The sequence below is a fragment of the Onychostruthus taczanowskii genome, unplaced genomic scaffold (assembly GCF_017590055.1).
Source record: "Onychostruthus taczanowskii isolate IOZ18803 unplaced genomic scaffold, ASM1759005v1 scaffold284, whole genome shotgun sequence".
NCBI lineage: Eukaryota > Metazoa > Chordata > Aves > Passeriformes > Passeridae > Onychostruthus > Onychostruthus taczanowskii.
The window spans coordinates 48,253-69,363 of NW_024500173.1; the positions used below are offsets into that span (position 1 = coordinate 48,253).

General features: G+C 52.8%; 2 protein-coding genes and 1 pseudogene across 2 annotated transcripts in view; 2 read left to right on the forward strand and 1 right to left on the reverse strand.

Annotated features, from left to right (window-relative positions):
* LOC121337730 (zinc finger protein 883-like) overlaps positions 1-4,728 on the forward strand; it is a 16,834-nt gene extending 12,106 nt beyond the window's left edge. Inside the window, 1 exon segment of the mRNA XM_041408000.1 lies at positions 3,703-4,728. Within this exon segment, the coding sequence (XP_041263934.1) occupies positions 3,703-4,296 (594 nt within the window). The 3' untranslated portion in view covers positions 4,297-4,728.
* The window catches only part of LOC121337731, a 24,744-nt pseudogene extending 4,698 nt beyond the window's left edge, over positions 1-20,046 (reverse strand).
* On the forward strand, positions 14,453-15,812 carry LOC121337732 (zinc finger protein with KRAB and SCAN domains 8-like). The gene is given in 4 exon segments (XM_041408001.1): positions 14,453-14,474; positions 14,527-14,587; positions 14,789-15,387; positions 15,390-15,812. Coding segments are annotated over 4 exon segments (861 nt in total). The 3' UTR covers positions 15,569-15,812.
* Positions 20,047-21,111: the final 1,065 nt, after the last annotated feature.

Below are 21,111 nucleotides of genomic sequence, written 5' to 3' on the forward strand. Positions count from 1 at the left end.
CAAGGGTGGGTGCTGGTCCTGGGGAGAAGAGGAGGGATGGAGGAGGAGGAGAAGGAGGGAGAGAGGAGGGGAAGATTACCTGGCTAAAGCACACCAAGAAAAAGGAAACAAAAATCCAAAATCAATCAATCCAAACTGAAATAAACCCAAAACTATTTATGTACCTCAGGAGGTTCTGGGGGAGGAAGGGGTGAGGGAAAAAAAACAATAAAGGGTAAGGATAAAAAGGAATATGGAAGACCCCACTGTTGAGTCACAAGGGTCAGAGTAGACACCTGTGCAGAACTGAGCCTGGATTTCAGCAGTTTATGCTTAAAGGCCCAATAGCACTTAACTTAAACTTAACTGAAACTTAATCAGTAACTTCACATAGAATTTATTACACCACAACAGGAACATACCCACAGGCCTGACTGACTTACATCTCTTAAGTACTTCCGACTCCAGGAGAGTGGCATTCCCAGGACATTTGCTATGGCATATTCAGCGTCACACACGTATGGACAGAAGGAGTCTGCACGAGGTCCCTGTGGGGAATTCCCCTGGAATCCAGTGGGATTCTCCCTTCAGTTGCCTTTGCATCTTCCCACCAGGTGCAGGGCAGAGCCTCGAGGAGTGGGGGGCTCAGCCCAGACCATTTGGGGATGCCCCAAGTGCAGAAAACGGGAGAGTTCCCAGCTGCTGCCGCAGCTGCTGCAGCCCAGGAGAGTTCCAAGGGTCTCACTCAGGGCTGCTGTTTATGGGGCCCAAGGGATGGGCTTTAGTCTCAGACATTTTTCATCCTAGCCCCAGCTCAGGTTGGTGACTTTCTGGGAAAGGTTGAGACCAAAAATATGATCCCATTTGGGATGTTATTCAGGCAAAAGAAAAAAGAGTTTCCAAGGCTGTTGGAGCTCGTTGGGCAGCACCAGCTCCTGGAACAGACAATGTTGGTGATAAACTCAAGAGGAGCTAAGCCCAGGGGCAGCTTGTCAAGGCCAAGGCCTGAACAAGTATTTCTCAGATTGTGGTGTGGCTTGACAGGAGCGGGGGCTGGGGAGAGATTTTCCCGAGTGTGTCCACTGATGTTTCATGAGATCTGAGATGTTCTGAACCCTCTTCCCACATCCCTCACACTTGTAAGGCTGCTCCCCGTGTGCCGGTGCTGGTGGGTGATGAATGCAGACGGAAGAAGAGAATTTCCAGAGCCCGGAGCGGAGTCAGAGGTAGACGAGAATCAGCACATGATGATGCAGAGCGGCTTTCCAACGGCGTGTCTGAGCTGCTCCTGTCCAGCTCCACTCCGGAATGCCGTTCTGGAAGTGGCACTTGGCCTTTCCCGTCTGCTGGAACACCCCTCTGTGGGCAGGGACACAGGTCGTGGTGTGCCCCCCGCCACAGCAACTTCCAGCACCCCACAGCCCACTGGAAGCTCGGGAGGCCAAGCTGGACCCCCGTTTCCCACCCCCACCGGGGCTGGGTGGGGGGTGACGCCGGCAGTTTATATACAGACACGAACAGAACGGGACCACACCTGAATAATGTCCTGAGCTGTTTATTTAAGAAGCATCAGTCTCATTACATGGCTGTGACAATGATTGATGCGAGCAGCTCGCTATCCAGACAGCAGCCCGAGGAAACTTAATGTTACAACACAGTATAAGATATATAAGATAGTTATAAGATAGTTATAACTATATAAGATAGTTTCAGACCCAGTTTCAGCCAATTCCATAGAACAAAACCATACTGACAGTAGTTCTATCCAACCACATGAAGCACACCTAGCTTTGGTTAAAACAATAGCAGCTTTTTCTCTCATGCAATGGTTCGTTCATAAAAGACAAAGCACAGAGCCCCATTCATATTTAACCTTCTAAATATTTACTAAAATATACCTTTTGCAACTTAGAAAGCCAAACTACACAGCTTTATTGTTCTATTTCTCCCGTCTTCGCTACTGCCGATATATCTTTTCTGCTGCTTTAGCATTTCACTATCCTTGCTGTCGGAGGCCTTTCTTTTTCCCAGCTCTCCTAAAATCCTCTAATCCTATGGATTCCCACAGGGGGAACCCCCCAGTGAGGATCCGCTTCCCCCAGAGCCGCAGGGAACCCCTCCAGGGATTACGTGAAGGGAGATGTGACGGGACCCCTTCGGGAACCACCTTCCCGCTGCGCCGCCTCCCTTCATCTTCCCTCTCCCACTTCTTTCCCCCCAAATCCCAGCTCCCTCCATCTCGGTTCGGGGCTGACCCACCTCCTCGGCCATCTTCTCCCTTCCTCCCTGTCCACGCTGTCCCGGCCCGTCCCACCCGCAGCCGGGCGAGCGGAAAGCGGGGAGCGCAAGGGGAGAGGAAGAGGAGGAGCAGGAGCCGGAAAAGGAGGAGAGGCAGAAGGACGACGAGGAAAAGCGGTGTTCATTTTTGTTCTTGCTTTGAGTTTATGTACCGGGACCAGGAGGTCAGCTTCTGTAGCTGTCTGATCTTCCGCAAAGGAGAAGAAGAAGAAGTGGCAGGAAGAGGAGGAAATTCGCGAGTCCACTGCGCCCTGCGCCCGCAGCCCTCCCGGCCCGCGGAGCATCTGCCCCGGCATCCCACAGGTGACCGGGGAGGGGGGACTTACCCCAGATATTTGTGTGTCCCCGGGAGTTGTTGTGTTCGAGGGGGGATCCCGGCCCTGCAGAGCCCAGGCTGCGGCGGGGAGGATGCGGGGTCCCGCACGCCAGCTGGAGATCGCCCGGCGGGAGCAGGGGACACCGGTCCTGGCTGCTCCTGGCCTGGGAGGCCGGAGAGAGGCGATACCTGTTGGGAATACCCCGGCAGACTAGACAGGAGGAAGCACGGAGTTAATGGGGAGGGCAGGATTGCGTCGACCCTGAAACGGGGGAATGGGAGGGGGGACGCCCCCGGCATCCTGGAGTGGGGCGAGCCTGAGGAGCGGGAACCCTGGGACCCCCAGCGCTCGAAACAGAGACTCAGAGGAGTAGGGACCCCTAAACTTCCAGCAACCCTAAGCAAAGGTTGCTGGAACCAGGCTGTCCCAGGAGAGCGAAGACCTCCAGGGCCCCAAAATGGAGAGACCAGAGAGGGGGGAAGCTTGGAGGACTCCTTTGCTGAATCTTAATAATTTGGAGGGGTTTTTTTCCTGCATCATGGTTTTTGAGAGGTTTCCATGGACACAAGATACCTAGTGACTTCTAGAGATGGACTTGGGCAGGAGGAACCTCCAGCTCAGCACACTCACACATTGTTTTCCCCCAAAACCAGGATTTGTCATTCCTAAGACTTGGCTGAATGGAGGAGGAGGCTGCAAGGAAGAGGAAGATGCTCTGGGACAGCCAGGCAGGTGAGGAAGTCACTTCCCATTTTCCCCTCATTTCTGCTCCATCTCCCAGCCCAGCACAGCCCCCAGCTGCAGGACAACCCTGCTGCCCGTCCTGCCGGGCACAGATTGGGGGAATCTCTTTGTCCTTCCTCCCCCAGGCTATGAGCTGAAGGCAGAGATCAAGGAGGAGAAACCCCCCTGGCAGAACACTGAGGAAGAGGCTGTTTTGAGTGCCTCCACAGCGCAGGAAGCCAGTGGGGAAGAGAAGCCCCAGAGATCCCGCACAAGGAGGGCCTGCAAACCCAGCCCAGGATGCTCCAAGGAGGAGAGAGACCCCCTGTGCCAGGAAGGCAGCCAGAGCTTCAGCTGGAACTCAGAGCTGATGAAGAAGCCTCAAGTGGGGGAGAAGTCCTACAAATGCTTGGAATGTGGAAAGGGCTTCAGCCGGAGCTTCCACCTCCTCCGCCACCGGATGATCCACACAGGGGAACGCCCCTATGAATGCTTGGAATGTGGGAAGAGCTTCAGCAGGAGCTCCTGTCTGATCCGCCATCAGGTAATTCACACAGGGGAACGGCCCTACAATTGCAAGGAATGTGGGAAAAGCTTCAATGACCGCTCCAACCTCCTCACCCACCAGCGCCTGCACTCCAGGGAACGGCCCTACGAGTGTGGGGAGTGTGGGAAGAGCTTCAGCACCAGCTCTGACCTGATCCACCACCAGAAGATCCACAGTGGAGAACGGCCCTATGAGTGTCCTAAGTGTGCAAAGAGATTTCGGACCAGCTCCCATGTCCTCCTACATGAGCGGATTCACACGGACGAGAGGCCCTTCCGCTGCCCCGACTGCGGGAAGGGCTTCAAACGCAACTCCCACCTCACCCTGCACCGGCGCACCCACACCGGGGAGAGACCCTACAAGTGTCCTGAGTGTGGGAAGAGCTTCTGCAGCAGCTCTGGCTTGACCCAACACCAACAGTCCCACTTGTAAGGGAAGCCCTGCTGTGGAGGCCCGGGGGCCACCGTTGGAGCTGTAATACCTCAGCCCTGGGAGGGCAAAGGTGGCGAGGGTCAAAGAGAGACAGCCCTCTGAATTCAGTGGTCTCACCCATAAGCATTTGCAGGCTCCTGTTAATGCAGCAAGCTTTATTGGTATCACCCGGTTCAACTGCCATTTTTTCCTTGTATGTACTCCCCCTAGAATGTTCTCCCCTCTCTTGTCCCCTGTTGGTCCTGGTTTGCTGCAATGCTCTACCCCTGTTACCTCGTTGGTTCCCCAGTTGGCTGCCCCTCCTCTGCGTTGTTTGTATTCAGTTCCCATCGGCCCTTGGCGCTCAGATCTGCCTCTTTTCCCCCTCATGTAAAACCCTGTCCTCAGCCCTCTGTCCCTGGACCCTCCTCATTGCAATAAACCAGGTTTGGAGCTCCACACAAAGACCCGTCTCTGGCCTTGTTTGTCAGCAGTTTAAGCAAGCCTGCTCTGGGCTGTGGGAGTGCAGGTCCTTAACAGAGGCTCATTGTGGGCGCCGCACAACACCCTGTGAATGCCCTGACTGTGGGAAGAGCTTTGTCTGCTGCTCCAACTTCATCACCCATCAGAGGACCCACACTGGATGATTCACAGTGACCCTCACTGGGCCGAGACCTGGTGATCCGTGTTCCAGGTGGGCCATGTACTGGGTTTGTGTGGCCAGATTTTGGAAGTAGGGGGATACACGGGTGGCTTTTGTGAGAAGCTGCCAGAAATTTCCCCATGTCCAGCAAAGCTAGCACCAGCTTCTGGATGGACCCATAACTTGCCAACACCAAGCCCATAGGAGATGGCAGTGACACCCCAGGGATAATGGGTTAAAGAAGGGAAAAGTTCTTGTGCCGATGGAATTGGGTCCAGAGAAGAGCAGAGTGGGAACACGTGAAAGGAACAGCTCTGCAGACACCCAGGGCAGTGCAGGAGGGGCAGGAGCTGCTCCAGGTGCTGGAGCTGAGATTCTCCTGCAGCCCCTGGAGGAGCCTACGCTGGAACAAGGAGATGCCCGAAGGGAAGGATGTGAGCCCGTGGGAAGCCCGTGCTGGAGCAGCCTCCATGCAGGGCCCTGTGGGGACCCACGGTGGGGCAGGGGAAGGACTCCCAAACTTCTCTCCCTGCACAGCAGGAGGAACAAGGTGTGATAAACTGACTGTGACACCCATTCCCATCTCCCTGTGCTGCTGGAGGGAGGAGGAAGAGCCCAGGAAAGGAGGAAGGCTGGGGGAAGGAGTTTTTATTTTCCTTCTCATTATCCTGCTCTGATTTGGTTGGTAGTAAATTGAGGTCCTTTCCCCAGGGTGAGTCTGTTTTGCCTGTGACAGTGTTTGTGGAGCAATCCCTCCCGGTCCTTACCTCAATTCTTGCGCCTTTCCTTTTATTTTCTCTCCCCTGTCCAGCTGCAGAGGGCAGGGACAAAGCAGTTTTGGCAGCACCTTGCATCCAGTCAGGGTCAGCCTGCTGGGGGGGGTTAGAAGTGGCCTGTGAGAGTCCCCCGTTTTTGGGACATCCCCCCTGGAGCAGGGTGTCCCCCCTTGCTGCAGCCCCACCCTCAGGCAGCGCCCAGCCGAGCAGAGCACTTGCTGCTGGTGACTCGGCGGTGCCCAGGCAGACCCCCAGCGCTCTGTCTCCTCACCTGGACCCCGCTGTGACCCCCACCCCCGGCGCTCCCCACCAGGAGAATTTGGGAAGGGAACACGTGGAGGGCACCAGGGCGGGCCCCCCAAGCTGTCCCCGAGGGGGCAGCTGAGGCCGGGGAGTGCGGGCAGGGGCACTGCTGCTGCTGGGAGTCCCCCCGGCTGAGGGTTGAGGTCGGGGGGGGAACTGAAAGGTGTTTGAGAGGACACGTAAGGGAGGGTGGGACAGTGGGAAAAGGGTTCCCAATGGGAGCTTGATCTCTGGAGCGGTTTCCTGGGGCTCCGGGGGGGGTGAGATCCACACCGGGAGGGGCCCCAATCCCCCTGTCCATCCCTCGGGAGCAAACAGGGGACGTCCCCTCACACAGCAGCTGGTGCTGCAGCGGCCGCGTGGCAGAGTGGGGGCTGGAAAGGGGGGTCCAGAGTAGCCCCCTGAGCTTCCAACCTGATGTAGGGTGGTGGGGGTAGGGGGGGTGCGTCCCCCAACTTGCCTCCTTGCCCACACAGTGGTGTTCCTGTGGATGGGAAAAGCCCTGTGTCACTTCCTGAACAGCCCTGAGTGGGTGAGGTTCATGGACAAAAACATCTATAACCTAAAGCAGCTCTAGCACTTCAACAGTGATTTGAGCACTTAGAGGGGATACTCCATATGGGAACACCCAGGCCCAGTACTGGAACACCCAGCTGGAATTACTGGAGAGGAGATGGGCTCAGGTACTGCAGTACAGGGACACATACTGTTGGCACAACTACGAGATCATGACCCCAATCACCTGGCATGAGCACCCCTGTTTTTGAGGAAAACAACCCCAAATCTCCACAAAAATCCCCAAATCCTCCTGATTATCCCCCTAAATCCCAAATTCTCCTTGAAATCAAATTGAAATAGCGGGGTTTGAAGATATTTGTTTAATTACTTTATTTTAACCCAAATTTCATCTGTTTGTAAGAGATTAAAATGGCTCAAAAGAAAATGAAGGTCCAAATAGAAGGATTTACATATTGGTCTCATGTGAGTATCTCTGTTGCTGGGTTGTTTGAGTGGAGCCTTTGATTTGAATAGTTTGGTCTTTGTACCAATCCATCACCACCTGTCTGTGGAAGATGCCTGTGGGCCATAGAGAATTAGAACAATGGAATTAAAAAGACCTCTTTGTTGCAAAAGACCTCAAAGATCATCCCATTTTCTTGATGCCTCCTGAAGAAATTAATGGTGGCTGCTGGTGAGATTTTTTTTGGGGTCTAAAGTCAACAAGACTGCTCTTCCCAATGAATTTCCAGTGTTGGTCTGCATTCTGATGGATGTTCCTTCCTCTGCATTCATCAAGGTTCCTGTGGGGAACAAGGAGAATATGGACACCGTTAGCCACATGTATTCCCAATGTGGATCACTTGGAACATGGGTAAGCAGGTCTGGTGAACCACCCAATGTGGTTCACCAGAAATATTGGTCAACATATCTTTTTCCAGTGTAAACCACCAGGTCTCTGCCCAATGGGGGTCACTGTGGATCATCCAATATTTGTCCTCTGATGGGTGATAAAGTTGGACAGAAGCTCTTCCCACAGTCAGGGCACTTGCAGGCCTTCCCTTACAAGCGGGACCATTGGTGTGAGGTCCAGGCATCGCTCTGGGTGATGAGGTGGGAGCTCTAGCTGAAGCTCTTCCCACACCTGGGACACGCACTGGCCATTCCCCAGTATGGACCTTCTGGTGGCAGAGGAGGTGAGGGCAGTCACTGAAGCTCTTCCCACATTCCAAACTCCTTCAGGGCCATTTCCCCGTGTGGATCTTCTGGTGGCAGCTCAGGCTGGAGTTCTGGCTGAAGCTCTTCCCACATTCCTTATACTCATAGGGCCAGTTCCTCGTGTGCACCCGGTGGTGGATGAGGAGGTTGGAGCTGTTTTTGAAGCTCTTCCCACATTCCAAGAAGCACTTGTAGGGTTTCTCTTTGGTATGAATATGCTGCTGGACGCCCAGGTCAGAGCTCTGGCTGAAGTTCTGGCTGCCTTCCCAGCACAGGGTGGGTCTTTCCTCCTCAGAGCACCCTGGACTGGGTTTGCAGCCCCTCCTTGTGTGGGATCTCTGCCTCTTCCAGGAGGTTCTGCTGCAGGGATTTGTTCTCCCTTGTCTCTGTCTGCAGCTCAGTGCCCGGGTGAGGAAGGACAAGGAGAGGATGGGATTTTCCTCCATGGCTGAGGGAAGGGGAAGGAGATCCCCCAATCCATCCCCAGCAGGACAGCATCAGCAGCGGGGTTGTCCTGCAGCCCAGGGCAATTTTCAGCTAAAAGATAGAGCAGGGGGAAAGTGAGCAGGGGGAAAGGGGCAGTAACTTCCTTCTACCTGCCTGGGTGTCCTGGGGCATCTTCCTCTATCGCAGCCTGGCTCGCTGCAGCCCCGAGTCCAATCCAGCTGGGGGCAATGTGCAAAATAGAGGGATGGGAACGGTGGATCTGCCCGAAAAATAGAGAACTTTAACAGCAAAATAACAAACACAGAAACTGCACCATCTGAGTGGCAAGATCCAAAGACAGGAGGGCGTGGTGAACATAACATACAGGGCTATTCTGAGGGCAGGGGTCCAATCAGCAACACGAACTCTGAACGTGACCTTATATGTGACAGGTCCTGAACCAACTGAGAACAAGAACCAGAAACGTGACTTAATACAGAATAGTTCCATTAACACACCGTCAACATACTAACTCCCATGACCACACTCTTTTCACCATGACCTGACCAGACAGCTCTCTTTCAGTATCCTGTTTCCCACGGTCTCAGGTTGATGCCTCCTGTATATGCCACTGAGGCTAAACCACTATTCATCCTAGCCAGCTGCATTCCTACATTCCCCTTCCTTGCAGCCTCCTCCTCCATCTGGCCAAGTTTTGGAATAAGAAATCCTTTTTTGGGAGGATAAACAAGGTGTGAGCATGTTGGGTTGGAGGTTCCTTCTGCCCAAGTCTATCTCTAGAAGTCACCAGGCATCTTGTGTCCATAGAGATTTTCAAAACACCAAGATTCAGCCAAAAACCCATCTCTGGTCTCTCCACTTTGAGGTTCTTGGGGCTCCCCCTGCCTGTACTGCTGAAGGTCCCACGTTTTATTAGGGGTTCCCTGTCTCAAGCCTGTTAGCAGTCCCAGGAATTGTCCCTCTCCAGACTCCCCCTTTTTCCAGCCTACACTTCAGTGAGCTCCGTGCCCCTCTGCACTCTTGGGCTCCCTCCTCTCCCAGCCCCCCATTCCAAGTTCCAGGGTACCAAGGGCTCTCCCCTATCCATATTCCTCCCACCTCCAGTCTGCCAGAGGTCCCACAGTTCCAGTATTGCCCATTTCCACTTTCCCCACTCCAGGGGTCCCAGGCTTTCCCGCATTCGTCTCTCCCAGGAAGCCCCCAAAACCAGCATTCCACACCCCTGGCCAGCACGGGGCAATTGCCGGCAGCAGCCACGGGGTGTCCTGCAAAAACAATGCTCCTGGGGACTGCCCAAGATATCTGAGATAATCTCCCTCTCCCTGGTCACTGAGGGATGTGAGGGGCCAATCCTCCAGGGGCAGAGGGACTGCAGTTGCATTAAACGATGGATGCACGTGATACCTCCTCTCCCTGCTCCTCTTCCTCCTCTCGCTCATCCTCTATCCCTCCTCTCCCTCTCATCTTCCTCCTCCACTTCCTCTTCCTCCTCCTCTATCCCTCCATCCGCAGGCCAGAAGCTCTTAGGTCAGCAGGGGAGCTGGACATGATGGGAAAATGGGGGAAGAGGGGGGAAATATGGGAGGGATCCCCAAAAAGAGTAAGAGAGAGGGCAGACCACCCCCAAACTGACCAGAGGGGAACTGGGGTTGTGGAGGACGATGGGACAGGGGTGGGAGAGGGGATGTAAGAGGTGGTGGGTCAGCACAAACATGCTTTTACAGGGTGCTTCGTGTTCCTCATCACTTAATCCCTGGAGCGGTTCCGGGGGTCTCTGAGTGGGTAGATCCACTCTGGGGGTTTCCCAACCCTCCATCCACTGGGGGGGTTCCCCCCACCCAGCAGCCAGTGCTCCAGCAGCCACGTGGCAGAGTGGAGTGTGAGAAAGGGGGCAGGGGTGGCCTCTTGAGCTCCCAACCTGCTGTGGGATTCGGGGGGTTGCTGGGGTTGAGGTGCCACTGACCTGCCTCTCTGCCCACAGAGGGGTGTTCAGGGGATGGGAAAGGCCAATTGCCACTGAACGACCCCGAGCAGGTGAGGTTCATGGACAGGAGCATCTACACCAAGGAGCAGCTCGGCACTGTGGCGGGGACACCTCCCTCCGCCTTCGCTACCAGCCCCGGCACATAGGGAATGGCCTTACAACTGTGGGAAACAAGGAAAGAGGTTTTGGAGCGGCTCAGGTTTCACAAAGCATCAGTGGACACACTCGGGAAGAGTCCATCCACCCTTCCCTAAGCCAAAGCATGATCTGAGAAATGCTCTTTAGGCCTTGGCCCTGGTGATCAAACCCTGGGCTCAGCTCCTTTGGTGCTTATCACAAACACTATCTGCTCCAGGAACTGGTGCTGTCCAAAAAGCTTCTGCTTATTAACTAAAAGCCTTGGAAACTCTTTTTTCTTTTGCCTGAATAACATCCCAAATGGGATCATATTTTTGGTCTCAACCTTTCCCAGAAAGTCACCAACCTGAGCTGGGGCTAGGATGAAAAATGTCTGAGACTAAAGCCCATCCCTTGGGCCCCATAAACAGCAGCCCTGAGTGAGACCCTTGGAACTCTCCTGGGCTGCAGCAGCTGTGGCAGCAACTGGGAACTCTCCCATTTGCTGCACTTGGGGCATCCCCAAATGGTCTGGGCTGAGCCCCCCACTCCTCGAGGCTCTGCCCTGCACCTGGTGGGAAGATGCAAAGGCAACTGAAGGGAGAATCCCACTGGATTCCAGGGGAATTCCCCACAGGGACCTCGTGCAGACTCCTTCTGTCCATACGTGTGTGACGCTGAATATGCCATAGCAAATGTCCTGGGAATGCCACTCTCCTGGAGTCGGAAGTACTTAAGAGATGTAAGTCAGTCAGGCCTGTGGGTATGTTCCTGTTGTGGTGTAATAAATTCTATGTGAAGTTACTGATTAAGTTTCAGTTAAGTTTAAGTTAAGTGCTATTGGGCCTTTAAGCATAAACTGCTGAAATCCAGGCTCAGTTCTGCACAGGTGTCTACTCTGACCCTTGTGACTCAACAGTGGGGTCCTCCGTATTCCTTTTTATCCTTGCCTTTTCCTATCCTTTTCTCTCCCCTGCTCCTCTGTCCCCTCCCACCCCCCGCATCGAGTAAAATGGTTGTGGGTTTATTTCCATTTGAATTTATTGATTTTTGGTTTTTGCTGTTTCTCAGAGTGCTTTAAGCATCCAGTATGTGGCAGAGTGAACCTTGCCAAGGAACTTTGTTGCAGGGTCGCTTTTATATGAGACCTGTTTCTGCTGATGGGTTTCCTGGTGATTCTTTAAGTGACCTTAAAACATTGGAGCCCAAGAGAACAGCTCTGCAAACACAAGGCAGTGCAGGAGGGGCTGGAGCGCTCCAGGCAGTGCTGCTTGTGGGGGGAGGAGGACAAGGGACAGAGAAGGAGGGATGAAGGAGCAGTGAGAGAAAGGATGGACAAAGAAGGAGAAAAAAAGCAGGATTAAGGAGAAGGAAGAGGAGGAGTAGGGAGAGACAAGGAGAAGGAAGAGGGAAAAGGAGTCATCTTGCAGCAGTCACTGTTTCTGCAGCCCAGCTCGCCCCTGGGGGTTTCTCCCTCCCTGCGTTCCTCAGGTAACCAGGGAAGAGGAGCTCAGCCCAAATATCTAGGGTGCCCCTGGGACTATTTTTTGGGCAGAGTAGGATATTTTCAGCCTGCAGCACTTCCAAGACTGAGCTGCAAATGCTCCTTAGTGGTGTTATATTTGCCCAATTATCCCATCATAAAAGAAACCCAAACAACATTAAATGTAGCAGCAATTTTAAGTAGCTTAAAAGAATATAAAATTGAATACACTCAAAATATTGGCAATATAATTTGGTTATGATAAGGGATAATTTGGTTCTTATAATAGCACATAAGCAAAAATAACTGTGTGGGGTAGGAGGGCAGGGCTTGACCCCTGTCCCCTCACGTATGAATTACCAAGCCTAAAATTCCTCTTTTTATAACATACATCATCACCACCTCCTCCCATTTTCTATTTGTCACACTTGTATCTCCACCTTCATTATCACTTTTACCACGCATGCTCCACCATTTCTTTTAGGTGGTCCCCCATTTTTTGGGGGTCGTCTCTGATGAAGGCTTCTTCTCTTCTTCCATGTCCTTTAATTCTCCTTTTGGATTAGACATGCACACCAAGCTGGTATAATGTAAGCAAAAGCTAATATCATACAAGCCAATATTATGTTCTAGCATCAAAGCAATAAATCTCATATAATTAGCATTTTTCTGGATGTCCAACCAAATTTTCCTCTACTTCCAACTAAATTTAGTAATAGTTATCTCTTGCTTCTTGCTGTTCTGAACATCTGCAGGAGAAGGGGGGGGGAGCCCCTCCTCTCCTTTTCTTTCTTGGCATTACACCTTTAACTGTTTTATTATTTCCAGATATTAATTACTGTATCAATATTGATTACTGTTTCAATTTTATCAGCACGAATCACACCTATTTATTATAGTGGGATGTTAGGGGTCCCCGGCAGAGTCCCTGCCATGGGTGGTGCAGCGTGGGGCTCCCAGAGCCATGTGGAAGCATTGAGGGGTGCTGGCGAGGACAGCAGTATTGGAGACCCCGGGTAGAGCCAGGCTAGGGGGAAACGTGGAATCTCCAGTGTGGGGAGAGGGGTGAAACTGTGCTGAGGGACCTGCAGAAGGCTGGAGGGGTGGGAGAAAGAGGGAAGAGCCCCAGGGCCCTGAAACCAGGATCCTAAGAGGGAGGACCCAAGGCAGTCTCGATAGGAGGAGAGATAACCAATGTAGGAGGGGAGCCAGGACCTCCAACAGCATAGAGAAAGGGGATCCCTGGGACACAGTCAGGAGAGAAAGAACCCCTGGGATGCCCAAAACCCTGGGCATTCATAAGCTGGACCCCAGAGAAGGGGATCCACCTGGACCCATGGTACCCCCAAGCAGCCCAGAGAAAGGGAACCTCAAAAACCCCAAAGTGGGAAGATGATAGAGGGAAGACACCTGAAACTGCCAGGAACACATGCAGCCTGAAGAGGCTGGGGACCCTGTAGAGATCTAACTTTAAATACATGCAGGACGCCCAGCATCCTATAGAGGGGACACCCCCAGAACCCCAAAGCCAGGAGACCACAGGAAGGCCTTTGTACCAGCGGGCACATTACAGCCTCAAAAGGCAAAAGACCCCCAGAGATGTCACAGTGCCTACGTGTAGCACAGATGCTGAAATGGGGCAAAGCTGAGTAGCCTCGCTCAGCTTCAGTCCTGTGCAGATCACAGAAGGCAGAGTGAAGCAGCAGAGCACTGGGCTTTTGTGTGCACTGAAGGGAATTGCAAAATCCAGCAGCTGCTCATCCACAAGCGCAGTCAGCTGCGTATGATTTTGCTCCTTGAAAAACTCACCAGTGCCCTTCTTTTCTCATAGGAGGGGTTTCTGGTCTGCATCTTGTTTTGGAGGTATGTGTGGACACAGGATGCCTGGTGACTTCTGGAGATGGATTTAGACAGGAGGAAACCGCAACCCAACACTGTCACGCCTTGTTGCACAACAGTCCCATGCCTTGTTTTTCCCCAAAACCAGGATTTGTCATTTCTAAGCCTTGGCTGGATGGAGAAGGAGGCTGTAAGAAAGAGGAAGATTGTAAGAGCCTGAATGAGAGATGCGGGACTCCAGGTGGCTCTTCCAAATGCAGTTTATTACATCCAAGGTGTTACAGCAGTCCAGGGTCGTGGGCGACAGAGCCTGTACCTACAGCTGTCAGCTGCATCTGCAGGCAGGCCTGGAGACCCCGAGTTTAGGTTACAAATGCATTATATACTTTTCTTTGCTGAGCATCTTAATACAATAGAACCAATCTATACCTTGACTTTTATCTATAGCCTATCACAACTACTATAATTACCATATTCATGTTACTATTCTCCAATCACTAAAAGTTAGTACATTACAGTTTAAGCTACAAGTTGTTTTTCAGTTTTCTTGCAGTGGAAAATTCTGAGACCTTTTTTCTACTTGCAACATTTGCTGACTTGTTTGCCTGTGCTATCTTTCTGCTTGGTAACAGCATCTTCTTGTTGAGGTGGGTTTATCCTTTTCTCTAAGTCATAAAAACCCCCTTCTAACTAACATACCCTTTGCCTCCTTGGTTATCCAGTGAGACTGGCTCAGCAATTCTTTTCTTTTATATCAAAACTTGCTTCCATCTCTATTCCTTCTTCAGCTTCTACATTCAAAAATCTTTCTGCTAAGCATACATATTTGTGAGACTTTCTTGTCAAACTTTCATCCTTCCCAACAGAAGATGCCCCAGGACACTGAGGCAGGTGAGGAGGAAGTCACTGCCCCTTTCCCCCTGTCCTCTGCTCCATTTCCCAGCCCAGTATCTCCCCTGGCTGCAGCACAACATTGCTGCTGATGCCATCCTGATGGATTTGGGGCAAGTCCTTCCCCTTCCCTCAGGCACAGAGGCAAATCCCATCCTCTCCTTGTTCTTCCTCCTGCCAGGCACTGAGCTGCAGGCAGAGACCAGGGAGGAGAAATCTCCTGGCAGAACATTGAGGAAGAGGCCATTCTGAGCACCTCCACAGCACAGGAATCCAACAGGGAGGAAAAACCCCAGAAATATCCCATGAGGAAGGGCTCCAAATCCAGCCCAGGGTGCTCTGAGGAGAAAAGATGCACCCTGTGCCAGGAAGGCAGCCAGAACTTCAGCCAGAACTCAGACATGGGTGGTCTACAAGCAGCATCATATTGATGAGAAGCACTACAGGTGCTTGGAATGTGGGAAGAGCTCCAGGCAAAGATCCTATCTGATCTGCCACCAGAATATTCACACCTGGGAACAGCCATACAAGTGCCTGAAACGTGGGAAGGACTTCACTGAGTGCTCCAGCCTCATCATGCACCGGAACCTGCACACTGGGGAGCAGCCCTACAAGTGCGGGGAGCATAGGAAGAGCTTCAGCCGGAGTTCCAGCCTCCTCTCCCACCACCTTGTCCACACTGGGGAGCCCTAGCAGTGCCCCAGCTGCAGAAATAGATTCAGCTTCAGCTCCCACCTGATCTACCACCAGAAGATCCACAGTGAGGAACGGCCCTACAAGTATCCTGAGAGCAGGAAGAGTTTTCGGAGGCGCTCCCATCTGATGGTCATGCATGAGCAAACACAGAGAGAGAGAGAGAGAGAGGCCCTTTGCTGCCCTGACTGCGGGAAGGGCTTCAAACACAACTCCACCTTGTCACCCACAAGCACATCCACACCAGGGAGAGGCCCTACAAGTGTCCTGAGTGTGGGGAGAGCTTCTCCGACAGCCCTGCCTTGATTTCACACCAATGGACCCATGAGAAGGGGAAGCCCTACAAGTGCCCTGACTTCAAGAAGAGTTTTATCTCCTGCTCCAGCTACATCAGCCACTAGAGGACCCATGTTTCATTGTCCACAGTGACACATATTGTGCAAAAACATGGTGATCCACATTCCTGGTTGACATGGATTGACCTTGGCACAGTGCCAGTGCTTCCATGAAAGGTGTATCTTACGAAATGGTTGCTGTGAGATGTGACCCGGGAACAGAACAAAGCAGGCTCTAACTTGGGAATGGAGGGAAAAGACAACACTTTATTAATCTACACAGACACGAAAAGGAAGGGGAAAACTACATACACACAACAATCCACAATAGAATACTTTCAAATTCCCTAAACTGTGATTTTTTCCTTTTTCTTAGATCTGTTCAAACCTGCTCTAGACTGAACACCCAGAAGAGCACCGGCAGCTCCACCTGTGGCCCCTTGGCCGGGCCTGGGCTGCAGCATTTCCAGCACCAGAGAGACTGATCAGAGACTGAGTGAGCCGAGCTGCAACACGGGGAGGGGACTGTTCTGAGTTTGGGGTTTTTTTGGAGCAGTAAGAAGTTTTATTGTTAAATATTGTTTGGGTTCTATTGTTTAATAAACAGGTTTCTTTCCACTTTTTCTCCAAATAAATATTTTCTCCCGAACCAGTTAAAGAGAAAAAAGCAATTGAATCTGCTTTCGTAGAAAAGCCCCTTTTTAAGAGTTATCTCCCAAACTTATCCTAAACCAAGACACCTGTGCTCCACATGATCCACATTGGGAAGACACCTGGCTGGTGGTCTTCACCTCCTCCTGGTTCCCTGGGGCACCTGGATGAACACAGGGGCAAGAACTTCTATCAGGATGGGGACTGACATCGGAAATTGAAGTACTGAGGCCTGAACAACAGGCCCTGTGCCAAAGCTGATCTCTAGATGAACCTTCCAACCAAACCTTATATGATACCTGCATCTACTAATTAGTGGAAATATCAATGATCATTAGTGAAACATGTAATGTGATACAAGTGTATTTATCTTTCCATGTTCAGGGGACAGTCAAAGCAACGAAATCAGATATGTGGCCTTGTTTGGAGGTACACCATCAAAGCCAGCTCCCTTGGTTCCTTCTTGAGCCCTGACCAGGCTTTGGGAGGAACCCAAATGTGGGTTGATGCTGGCCGGATGCCACGCACCCACGAAAGCCACTTACTCACTCCCCTCCACCGTCAGATGGGGAGAGGAAATATGTAACAAAGGGTTAATGGGTTGAGACAAGGACCAGGAGAATCATCCCTCTCCAAACACCATCACAGGCAAAACAGGCTCAGTTTTGAGATATGAAATGAACTACAAAATCAGAGCAGGATAATAAATAAAATAAGCCCTTAAAACCACCTTTCCTCAACCCTCCCTCCATCCCAGCTCTATCCCAGCAGCAGAAGGACACAGGGAATGGGGGTTACAGTCAGTTCATCATCTGTGGCTTCCCCCACTGCTCAGGGTTGTTCCTCTGCTGCTCTGTGGAGTCCCTAACACAGGAGACAGTTATCCATAAACTTCTCCAGAGCGAGTCCATCCCATAGGAAACGGCTGTCTGCAAACTGCTGCAGCATGAGTCCATCGCAGGGGCAACAGTCCTCCCCAAACTGCTGCAATGTGGGTCACCTTTCCAATGTCAGTCATTCAAGGATCTTTATTAATCACTACAGGAATCTTTTGTACTAATTATTTGGTGCATTACTTATCCTTTTTTAATTCTTTGCTCTTTTGAACTATAAAAAATTATGTTTATTTCTTAAAATTGTGTCTTTTGTGCTAACCCCATCAATTGGCAGAACAGAAATTCATTAGGAAGACTGTACTTGTTAGCCTGCATGCTCAGAGTTTATTTTCTTTAGAGTTGGTTGTTTCTGGGGTTGGTGGCCGTGGGTCGGTGGTCACTGTCTGGCCCTGCCAGAATTCCCTTTGATCCAGCCAGAGCTGATTTCACACAGTTGCTGGATTAGGATTTCCTTGTGGCCTATAAATTCTGCAGTCTTGGTGTCCATTCTCAGCGATCCATTCTCCTCCCCAGCTTTGTTAACCTCCCCCAGGCCTGAGATAACACCTGGACAATTGTCCCACCTTGATCTTACCTTCAGCCCAAGTGCCAGGTATCCACTGGGGAATATCGGAATACTGGGGGAGGGAGGATTCAGTGGTCATTGGTGGCGACCAGGAACTCAATTTCTGGGGACTCCTGAGGAGAGCCAGGGTTGGGGGAAGGCCAGGACCCCTGGAGAGGGGAGAACTGAGAGAGGCAATGTGGTAATCACATATCCTCTGAACAGAGAGACAGGGCAAAGCTCAGTGAGGGGTAATCTGGGAGAAGGAGAGATCCTGGAGATGGGGGATCCCCAACATACACGAGACCCCCAGCAGGCCAGACAGAGGGAAACCAAAGTGGAGACACCAGACAGGAGCACCCAGGCAGGCGAGGAGGAAGTCCCTGCTCCTTTCCCCCTCTCCTCTGCTCCATCTCCCAGCCCAGCATCGCCCCTGGCTGCAGGACAACCTCACTGCCAACACTGTCCTGCCAGGGATGGACTTGGGGGATGTCTTTCCCCTTCCTGCTTGCATGGAGGCAAATCCCATCCCATCTTATCCCATCCCATCCCATCCCATCCCCCCCTCCCTCCCTCACTTCCTTCCTCCCTCTATCCCTCCTTCATTCCTCTCCTTTCTCTCCTCTCTCTCCTTCCCCAGGCACTGACAGAGACCAGGGAGGACAAATCCCTGCATCAGAACCTCGTGGAAGAGGCCATTTTGAGTGACTCCATGGCACAGGAATACAATGGGGAGGAGAAGCTACAGTGGTATCCCACGAGGAGGGTCTCCAAACACAGCCCACAGTGCTCCAAGGAGGAAAGACCTATCCTGTGTCAGGAAGGTGCCCAAAGCTTCATCCAGAACTCTGACCTGGTGGTCCTTAAGTGGTTTCACATTGGAGAGATGTGCTACAGGTGCTTGGAACATGGCAAGAGCTTCAGATGGAGCTGCTACCTGATCTGGCACCAGAAGATCCACAGGGGGGAACAGCCCTAGAAGTGCTTGGAATGTGGGAAGAGCTTCAGCCAGGGCTCCTGTCTGATCTGCCATCAGATAATTCACACAGGAGAATGGCCCTACAGGTGTAGGGACTGTGTGAAGAGCTTTAGTGACCACTCTAACCTCATCAGCCACCAGCGCCTGCACTCTAGAGAATGGCTCTGCAAGTGTGGGGAGTGAAGGAGGAACTTCAGCCAGAGCTCCCACCTGATTCACCACGAGAATATCCACACTGGGGAATGGCCCTAGGAGCGTCCTGACTGTGGGAAAACTTCACCCAGAGCTCTACCTTGACCGTACAGCAATGGATTCACTGGAAAGGGAACCCCTGTGAGTGCCCCAAGTGTGGGAAGGGCTTCAAACGCTGCTCCAACTCCATTACCCCCTGGAGGACCTGTGGTAGATAGGGACAGGTGAACGGAAGATCACGCAATGTGACGGAAAGCAGCAGGATTTCCTTTTCCCTCAATCCCCTGAGATAAGCGATCACCCTAGGAATGTAACCCCCCTAACTGTAGTAACTTTCCACTTACTAACCACAGATGGCACTGCAGACCCCCTTCTGACCTAGTGAAGCCCCCCTAGGCTATATAACCCTACGAGATGAGACAATAAACGCCTTTGACCGTCCACCACATTGGTGTCAGCGTTGTGTCTTTGGCTCGAGTGACCCTGGTGAGTCTGGGTCGCCGTGCTGCTCGTCGAAACCAGGTCGCCTTGCCTTATAGCAGAAGGCAACAAGTGGCGCCGAAACCCGGGAAGGAGCTCGGGTAACGGGGCTCGCCGGGACGAGAGACAGCGGCTGCAGCGGCGGGACCGTCTGCAGCGCAGGGGGGACGCCCCCGGGACCAGCGATCCCCATGGAAGCTATCGCGAAGGTCCTAAGTTTGGTTCATGAGCAGCGGGGAATTAAGTGTGAGCTCAGGAATTTTAATCTTGCTATCGCAAGACTCCTCGAGCTGGGGACGATTGAACGCCCCGTAGAAATATTACATTCAGAGGTGTTGGGAAAATGTACTGCCGCCTTAGCAGAGGACACGAAATCCTCAGGCAGTAGCAAAAGCCTCAAAGCGTGGGGGAAAGTAGAAGAGGCCCTACGCCAGGCATTATTAGAACAGGAGACGTGGAAAGCCGCGCGTGCATGTTTATTAGCTGCACCAAAGCTGGGGATAGGAGCAGCGACGCAGACCGCCTCTGAGAGCGATCTGATTGAAGGCGGGAACACGCGGGGGCCGGGCGCGTTCCACCCCTCCCTGAGCCCGAGCCCAAACCCCCCGGAGCCCTCAGGGGACCCCCCGACCCTCCCGCGGAGCCCGCCGGGTCCCAGCCCCCCCGCGGAACCTTCCGAAAAATCCGCCGTTTCCCTGCCCGTCCCTTCGTGGCCGGCCAGCGATCCGGCGCGGGAGGCACAGCGGAGCGCGCGATCCTTTTGGGGGGAGCTGGCGGAGGAGGCCCAGGACGCCGAAAGAACGGCTGGCACGGACACGCGGGCAGCGCCGCCGCCGCACACGCTCAAACATGGCGCCGGCGACCAAGGGGATGGGCGGAGCCCGCGAGTCCGCGGCGGGAAAAACCCGGAGGAGCGAGTAGTCGCTGATGCGCATGCGCGGGAGACCAGCAGAGGGCGTATAGTCGATCGGGAGCCGTGCCCAATGCTGCTACCATATAAGGGAGAGACCCCGCCTTGCGGGAGGCGGGGCAAGCCCAGGGGGCGGGAGCGGCACCACCCCCGGAGGGAGGAGCGGGGTCGGAGCCGCACAAAACGGCAGGGAGGGCCGGAAATGTACCGGCAGTCAACTTCCGGCTCTGAGTCGAGCGACAGCTCATCAGATAGCTCCGCAGAGCTGACCGAGTCTAGCGGCGACTCGGAAGCGGAGAGAACAGAATTAATGCGGTTTCAAGCGAAACCGGATAAAGCTTTAAGCAACACCAGGAAACAATTGCAACACAAACTCACCGACTGGGGAAAAATAAAAATAGCTTGTGCGAATTGGGCGCCCGCAGCCGCGATATGCGCTTTCCCGGGGAGAGTCACCGGTCCACAGGGGAATCAACAAAGGACATATACCCCGGTAAACCCTAAAGACGTACAAGCGATTGCCAAAGCGGTTTCAGAAAAAGGGATCAACTCAGCTGTAGTATCCACCCTTGTGGATGGCCTTTTTAGCAATAACGATCTGCTCCCTTTTGATATCACACAAATAAGCCGCATGCTTTTTGATGGGGCGGGGCTGATTTTATTTAAGCAGGAATGGACGGATCACTGCACAATCGCACTAGCCCAGGCTTCTGGGGAAGGGCAGCAGCTGCACGGCTCCAGCCTGTCCAGACTGCTGGGGAAACACGGCGAGGTGGCTACGCCACAGCAGCAAGCCGCACAACTGCGGGCTGAGGAGGTCAGGGCAACATCCCGAGCTGCCAGAGAAGCCATACGTGCCGCCTCTCTGGTGGTAGCCAAGCCACCACCGTGGTCCACCATAAAGCAGGGAGAGAGTGAGAGCTTCACGCAGTTTGTAGATCGCCTGCAAGCAGCGGT